This window comes from Puma concolor, chromosome E3, assembly GCF_028749965.1.
Source record: "Puma concolor isolate L17-30 chromosome E3, mPumCon1.1.hap2, whole genome shotgun sequence".
Taxonomy (NCBI): domain Eukaryota; kingdom Metazoa; phylum Chordata; class Mammalia; order Carnivora; family Felidae; genus Puma; species Puma concolor.
The window spans coordinates 40,541,582-40,550,007 of NC_141682.1; the positions used below are offsets into that span (position 1 = coordinate 40,541,582).

Sequence of the window (8,426 nt, forward strand, 5' to 3'; positions counted from 1 at the left end):
GCCTTCAAAACAACTGCACTCCTCACCCCTTCGGCCAGCTGTCATCAAAAGGGCAGGGGCAGAGCTCGCACACGTCCGTCCCAGCCCTCACACCTGCTGAGGGAGTCATTTCTGCATCAAATGTTCCTCAGCCACACATGGGATCCCACCAAAGTCCATTTCCACGGAAAATTCTCCTCAGGAAAGGTCCAAGTGCACTGCCAAGGAGGGCTCTCCACACTACCAACTCGGAGGGGACGGAGCGCGCTCACCCCGTTTCCGCAGCGGTTCCCCCTTCATCACACCCTCGCCCTCCACGCACCCAAACCCCACGTCGCGCGGCTCGGGGATGAGGACGTGGCACGAAGGGAAGACACGCCCTGGGGTCGCCTTTTCTTCCTCACCAAAACTGGGCTACAGGCGGCCTAGAGGCCGAGGCCTGCTCTGAAGAGCTGCCCAGGGCCTCTGCTCAGGCCCCGCGTCTACACAGGCTGCCGCCGCGCTCCTTCCCGCAAGACCCTGTCGGAAGAGGACAAACCCACACTCCCACCTCTCCGTGTGGGGACCTCACCCTGCCCGCTCTGCAGGGGCGTCGCGGGGACAGAAACACATCACACCGCCCGAGACCACGATGAGAGGGAGCTACCCGAAAAGGAGTGTGGAAATCAGAACCCACTCCTTTCCATGTCCCCCGCTCTCCCAACCGCCTCCCCGCACAGACGCGGCCACGCTCGCAGAAGCGTCTCCCGCTTTACCTCCAGCAAAGTCACTGCAGCCCTGGTCTCCCAGAGGGAGGAATCCGAGCCTCCCCCACTCAGAACAGCGGCCCCCAAACACAGATGAAGCGGAGCCTCTTTCCAAACAGCTGCTTTCTGACAGTGTGAGACCGAAACGGGCTCCAGGGGTCACAGAGTTCAGCCATCTGCCCCGAGAAATAAGTGTGCGGTCCTTCCACGTGAAGAGGTCCCTCCTGCCTCCAGCACGGCACCGTCGGGACACTCAGGCACAACCCCGGGAAAGACGTTCTGGGCAGTGGCACCGAGGACCTCCTCAAGCCAAGTGGCGTCCGAGCCCCCCGCCAGGCCGGCCCTCAGGGCCCTCCCCCACGCGAGGGGGCAGAGGGGAGCCCGGGGCCCTGCCGCGGCTCAGTCGTGGGTTCAAGAGGCGCTCGGTTTAACAGGTAGATACTTACCCCCCATCCATCGGTCTCCCGGTCTCCACGCCCGTAAAACAGGAACGACGTCGACCTCACCCCACCCTATCAACGGAAATCAAGCAACACGGCGGGAGCTATCTGGAAAAGTGCCTGCTTTTTAAAGTAAGTTTTCAACAGGGGACCCCGGGTGGCTCAGTCGTCTAAGCGTCCGCTCTTGATTTCGGCTCCGGTCGTGATCTCATGCTTCGGTCAGGATTTCAGTTTGTGAGCTGGAGCGTGAAGCCGGCTTGGGACTCTCTCCCTCCCTCTCTCTGCCCCTCCCCCCTCAAAAAAAACTAGAGAAAATTTTAAAAAACAAAGTTCGTGCTCAGTACGCGGTATGGACAGCATCTGGCCCACCTGAGGATCCAAGCAGGCTAGGCCACATTCAGACCTCACGGTAGTGCCCCCCTGCTGGCAGCGCACGCTCAGAAAAGTGGCACAATCCACAGCTGGGCCACGACCCACAGCTGGGCCACGGGCTTCTCCCACAGTGCCACCTTGAAAATCCAGACCCGAACTGTCAGAAGCGCCAAGCCTATCTGTCCTCGGATGAAAAAGCCAATACTGGGGGCACCTGCGCCATCACTGAGGGGAAATACGGCCTATCTTCACCCGGCAGGGGGGACCCAACAAAACCCTTGCTCCTCTGGCTTCCTGACGGCGGCGAGGTGTCTCCGCTGTACCCAGATTCATTTTCCCTCCATGGATGCCAGCAATTCCGCGCTAAGAAGACGGCTTACTAGAGAAAACTCCCGATGTCGACCGCCCATCACGCGAAGGGCCAAGACGGTGAGGAAATGTGCTCTCTGCCCCTTCCGAGGACTCCAGCAAAGTTCGCACCTTGCGCCCCAACAGCACCGCCGTAGGGACGGTTCGTGTTACACGCTTTCTGGGATCGTGCTCACCCCCGGCCTCCACTGAGGCTCGCCAAAAGCCTCTTTCGTGTTTTTGCCTGTCAGCCCAGACACCCCAGGGTACGGCCACATGTCGCAACGGCCAAAGACGGCCCCTTTCCCTTTCACCGTTTTCTGAACTGAACAGGTCCTCCTCTGCGGCTCTGGAGCGTCACCCATCCCTACGGTGTTCTCCGCCTGAAGTCCACTGAGGAGCTGCAGAAGGTTCAAGAACCAGCTGAAGTAACTACAAAATGCGGGGCGGCTCTGTGTTTTAATCTCAGGAGAGGATTTATTCCTTCGGTCAGATTCTCAAAGGGGTACAAGACACCCCCCCCCCCCCCGCCCCGGCAAAAAAAAAAAAAAAAAGATTAAGAACCGCCACCACAAAGCTGTACGCTGCAAAACAAGGAGTCGGGTCCATTTCCTGGGTCTTCTTTCATTTAAGTGATTTTCCCTTGCCTTTGGAACCTAATTTTGCACCCACTTCTCAGTTGCGCCCAAGGTATAAATCGTGAAAACACCTTCGCAACTCCCCAACTCAAACACCGGGAAAACATCAAAACGCTCAAGATACTTTTAGCAACAGAGGGAAGGGGGGGGGGGGGCAACGTGGAAACACTTTTAAGCAAAAACATTCAATCCAACAAGTGCTTTTCCCTTTTATTTTCCCCTGAAACCCCTCCTCCCCGTCAGGATCACTCTCCCCCCACCACCAAATCCCCTCCCCCGGTAAGCAGGTTCAAGTCCGGCCCCCTTGGGGCTTCCCACTCTCGATGCCGGGGCTGGAGAAGAGCCCCGAGGCAGGAACGGCACCCGTGGCCGCTCGGCCGGGCCGGGACAGCAGTCTATCACATTCCATCCTAGGCGTGAATTCGGGGGGCCCGGGGCATCAGGTGCTCCGGGCAAGAACTCGTACCTCCTGCTCCGCTGCGGCAGAGGCACTGGGACCCCCCCTTCCAGGTGAAGGCCCAGGGCGGTTCCTCCGCAGACGGAACGAAAGGTAAGCCCAAAGGCTCGGCTCCAGGCCGCGGCGCGCCGAAAACAAACTTTCCAAGCACTTCCACCGCGACAGGCCAGTGACACCTCCCCGGCCTCCCCCGCCCTCCGCGCGTCTGTCAGCGCCCCCGCCGGGCAGGCTCCCGCCGCGCCGGGGCCCGGGCTCCCCGCGACGGCCGAGCAGCGCCCTCACGAAGCCCGCGGTCCTCTGCCCGGCCGCCCGGCCGCAGGTGAGGCGCCGCCCGGCCCTCGGGACCCGGGGCCGCCCCGCCTCACCGGGGCCCGGCGGCCGCCGCGCTTGGCCGGGCGACGGGCCGGCGCGCCCGAGCGGCCGGCGCGCACTCACCAGCTGGCTGGTGGTCCTGGCCATGGGCCCCGCGTCGGCGCGGGCGCCTCCCCCGCAGCGCTGCGCGACTCCGCGCCTCCTCAGCGTCCTCCTCCCCGCGGCGGAGCCCCAGCAATGGCCGCCCTCATCCTGCGCCCGCCCCGCCGCCCGCCGCCCCCGGCGCCGCCCCGCCCCCGCGCGACGCCGGGCGGGACTTCCGCCGCCCCGCCGCTGCCGCCGCCCGCGCCCATTGGCCGAGCCCGCCGTCGCTCCGTCGCGGCTCGGTCAGCCCTGCCGGCGCCTCCGAGCCGCATTTCCGGGTTGGGGCCCGGCGAGCGGGAGAGGCCCGGCCCCGTTTCGGACGCGGGGGAGAGCCGCGCGAGCCAATCCGGGGGCCGTGGGGCGGGGCCGCGCGGGAAGAGAGGGGAGCTGTCATCCCTGGCTCCCACAGTGGGAAACTGAGGCTCGCAGGGCCCCCCAACACCCAGCTGGCCAAGGTCACGCCCAAGGCAGCGGCGGGGCTGGGCTCGGACGCGTGGCTCGGACCGGGAGCCGGGCTCTGCGTAAACACCGAGAGACGCAACTTTGCTGGCTACAAAACTGAGAAGTGTTCACAGACGGAAATTTGGGCTGCAAAATCAAATATAAATTTGGAAGAAAACAGTCCCATCGCATCACTGCTGACAGTCCCAGGGACACCTTCAGAACTTTCTTCTTTGCTTATGGTTTGGGGGTGGGGGGTTGTAGTTGTGGATGATAATGATGGTGTTGAATTTTTTTGTAGTTGTTAATGATGATGGTGTTATTGTTGGTTTTTTTTTTAGTTGGGGTAAAATATACATAAAATTTAACACCTTAACCATTTGAACACATGCCGTGTGCACAGTTCAGTGGTATAAAGTACATCCACATTGTTGTGTTGTGACCAGGCTGTCTTAAAAAAAAATCAGAATCATCTTCGTCACCTCAAGGTTGCATACTTTTAAGTAACCTTTTCTGGGGCGCCTGGGCTCAGTCGGTTGGGCTCTGACTTCAGCTCAGGTCATCTCAACAGTTCGTGGACCTGAGCCCAGCATCCCTGACAGCTCCAAGCCTGCTTGAGATTCACGCTCTCTTCCTCTCTCTGCCCCTCCCCTGCTTGCTCGCTCTCGCTCGCTCTCAAATATAAACATTAAAAAAAAAATGTTTAATTACAATAAATAAATAAAAATAGCCTTCTACTCCCAAAAGAAATACGTTTATTTTTTAATAACAATTTAGACAGTACAGAGACTAATTAGATAAATTAATCCATAATCCCACTAACGAGAATTAATTCTTGAATAGCAGTGATAACTGCTAACGTTGAGCCAGCACTTACTCTTAGTAAAGAATTTTCATGCCTAATCTCTGAACAAGTATCCTTGCTAGTACTGCCCCACTTTTCAGATGAGGAAGCTGAGGCATTCTGAGTTCTGTAACTGGCCCTAGGTCTTGTAGAGCCACAGCCTGGATCTTGATATCCATATGCCAGAGACTATGCATTAGACCGTCCAGCCTCTACTTGTCCAAACTTTGAGTGTTCTGCACCTTAAAGAACAGTAAAAAAGTAAATGTAACTCCTACTCCCCAAAAGGGCTTATGCAGGTTTGATACTTTTTTCACTTAACACTGTCTTCATTTCGTATCCTGTACAGCTCTCCCGCACCTGACTGCCATCTTGCCCACTTCTAAGGACTGCAGAGGACTCCACTGGAGGAAGCCTAGAGTTTATAGACCCATGTATTGATCAAGTTCCCTCCTGACACCGAAGTGGTTCCCAGACGTCTTCCTCGTAGACAAAGCTCTGCGCTTAAATTCAAGCACAGCTTTATTTCCTTCGGATAAATTCTTAGCAGAAGGAATTGCTGGGTCAAAGTACAGGGATTCCTCTCACGACTTTTGATACATGCTGCAAACTGCCAATTGCTTACCCCACTCCAGACACTAACCCTCAGTGAACACAAAGACAAGGTCAAAGTAGGTACCAGCTCTTGCCACCAAAGCAAGCCACATTCGATACTTGAGAACACTGGAAACATTCTGCATCATAACCCTTACTACCTATAAAAATCAGTATATCTGATTTTACCCACAACAGCTCCATGAGCAGTAGGTACTATGACCATTTCTATCTTGTACTTGGGGAAACTGAGGCTTCGGTGCCTTGCCTACTCTCAGCCATAGAGCTACCAGGTCACAGAGCACAGAACTCCAAACCAGTGCTGACCAGCACCACCACCTTGCTCTTGGCCACTGCACTCAGCTGCCTCCCAACAAACCCTTCTTTTGTATTTATTTGAGTCCTCACAAAGTAATAATAACTTATCCTCAGAGAACGCTGACCATTAGACGTATGTTACTAAATTCTCATCACAATCCTATGAGATACTCAGTATTTATTACCATCTCACATGTGAAATTTGCCAGACTGTACACTAAATGCAATTGTAAATAAATACAGAGCTTTAGAGTCTAAAGAATACACATCAAGAGCGATCTTTCCCAGAAAGTTACCGACTGATGTGCTCCACCAAATGACGCGGTAAACCAAGAAGACGCGAGATCAGGAAACAGGAAAAAAAACAAAACACACAGGAGGGTGGTGAATGGAAGTCCCAGGATCTGTCCATCCAGCAAGTAAGCACTGAGTCTCCCCTCCATCCCAAGCACTGTGCTAGACATTGACAATTCACCAGTGATTAAAACACAAAAATCTCTGCTCTTGTGAGAGTCGGATGCCACTGGGGACTGGGGGGGCAGGGAGGAAGGGCAGGGTGGGAGAGACCATCAAATAAGCAAGTCTTATGACATATTAGAAGATAGGAAGTGCCATAGGGGAGAAAGAAAACCAGTGGGGACTCAGGAGTGCCTGGGGATGGGGTGCAATTTTAAAAGACTAATGAGAAACCCCAGGATAAGAGCAGGGAGGAAGCACATTTACAGTCACAGTACAGACGCACTGCTTCAACCGGCAGTTACCATCCTCTACCTCGGAGGGACCCAGAGAGGAACGGGGGCCTGAGAGAGCTGAATCCTCATCCCTTGTAACAGAAAGGCAATAGACAGTGACTGTACGTGAGGAGTCAATACATAAAGTACAGGGGTGCCTGGATGGCTCAGTCGGTTGAGCGTCCAACTTTTGATTTCAGCTCAGATCATGATCTCACGGTTCATGAGTTCAAGCCCAGCATCGGGCTCTGCTCTGACAGCACAGAGCCTGCTTGGGATTCTATCTCCCTCTCTCTACCCCTTCCCCACTGGTGTGCCCGCGCTCTCACTCTCTCTATCTCTCTCAGAATAAATAAACTTAAAAAAAAAAAAAAGACAAAGTACAAAACAACGGACATAAACATCAGGAAGAACATTTAAAGAGTAGTAAGCAGGATGTGAGTAAGGAGAGGTGAGGTGAGGCAGGGGCTGCTATTATTACAAGTCTGTTTAGAATTCTCTGGCCTCTTGGGGAACCTGGGTGGCTTGGTCAGTTGAGCGTCTGACTCTTGATTTAGGCTCAGGTCATGATCTCAGGGTTGTGGGATAGAGCCCCGAGTCAGGCTCTGTGCCAGACATGGAGCCTGATGCTTGGGATTCTCTCCCAATCTCTCCATCCCCCCCGTCTCTCCCCGTCCCCCCCTCCTTGCACCTCTCCCCGCCATGTGCACATTCTCTCTCTCTCTCTCTCTCTCTCTCAAAAGTAAATAAACATTAAAAAAAAAACCAAAAGGAACTATCTGGTCTCTTCAACACTGATGCAAATAAAAATTAATAAAATGGATGTATCTTCTCCCTGGAAATTGTAAGCAGCTCTCACTCATGACTGTAAAACTGTGCAAGGATGTTTATAACAGCAGAGCTTTAACAAAAAGAAAAAAAAAAAAAAGGAAAGAAAAGAAAAGAAAAAATAACCAGAACATTCATCAACAAGAGAATGGTAAAACACATTATGGGATATTCATCCTGGAGAATTTGATGCAGCTACGGAAAAGAAAAGAGGGAAGGTCTAAGCGAGAGCCCAAAGGCAGAGAAGCAAGTCACAGAATAGGGACCGAGGTCTTCAACCTTTTTTTTTTTTAGTTAGAGTCACTCACACCAAAGCAATTCAAAGAGAAACGGGGAGGGGGAAAACCTTGAGGGAAAAGTACACGGAGAAGGCCAGAGCCCACCAGAGCAGCAGGTGCAGTAGGCACCCCTGCCGGCCTCAGGGGAAGGGGTGAGAGGAGAGGGGAAAGCAGGGGAGCAGGCTGCAGGGGCAGGGCAGGGAGGAGCAGTCGAAAGAGGAACCAAGGACAGTGCTTAGTTCTCGTGGGGCCTCAATGGCAGCCAGTGTGCAAGCCAAGGCCAGGCCAGGCCACCCCTCTCTACCCAGGGAGAGGCAGGGCACCCCCTCTGTGGGTCAGGTGTGGCTGCCCGTCCCGGGACAGTGGGCAGCAGGGGGGATGGACTCACCTGGCACTACACAGTTCACTGGCACCCCGGCTGGAGGAAGGAGGGGGACAGCCCATGGCTCTCCTCTCTCCCTACCCTGCCCAATGCCTCTGTCCCTGGCGGAGGGGTGACCCGAGGCCAAGAATGCAAGGCCTGGCTTGACATCGTGAGGTCATGTTCCACACAAGGAGGAACGGGGGATGCCCATACCATCCTGGGAGGGGCTGGAAGGCTGCCTTATGTACATGGCCTGGGGCCGGGGGAGCCCCCACTGCAAACCGGGCCCTGTGCCCCCCATGGTCCACGGTATTCCACCCATCTCTCGCTCATTCCTCAAACCGTCATGGCACAAGGGAGAAAACCCTGGTCCAGAGGCTGTGGCACTTGCCACACAGCTCGTGTATTAGTTACCTAGCCCTATGTAACAAATTATCCCGAAGCTCAGAGACATGAAACGACAAACCTTTATGATCTCATGGTTTCTGTGGGTCGGGAAGCCAGGAGCAGCTTGGCCGGGTGGTTCTGGCTCAGGGTCTCTCAGGAATGTGCAGTCGAGACATCAGCAAAGGCTGGGTCATCTTGGGGCGCC

At 55.1% G+C, this 8,426-nt stretch overlaps 1 protein-coding gene across 4 annotated transcripts in view; it reads right to left on the reverse strand.

The window, feature by feature from the left end:
• Window positions 1-8,426, reverse strand: part of PDPK1 (3-phosphoinositide dependent protein kinase 1) — an 81,001-nt gene extending 72,575 nt beyond the window's left edge. The window contains exon 1 of one of the 4 annotated variants that reach the window (XM_086691499.1): window positions 8,301-8,426. Coding sequence is in view for 1 of the 4 variants with exons in the window: in XM_086691495.1 (XP_086547621.1) it covers window positions 3,416-3,439 (24 nt within the window). In the remaining 3 variants the exon portion in view is untranslated. Of the gene's footprint in view, window positions 1-2,989; window positions 3,170-3,415; window positions 3,559-8,300 lie in introns of those variants that run through there. The other 3 variants (XM_086691495.1, XM_086691497.1, XM_086691500.1) reach the window with 3 other exon arrangements.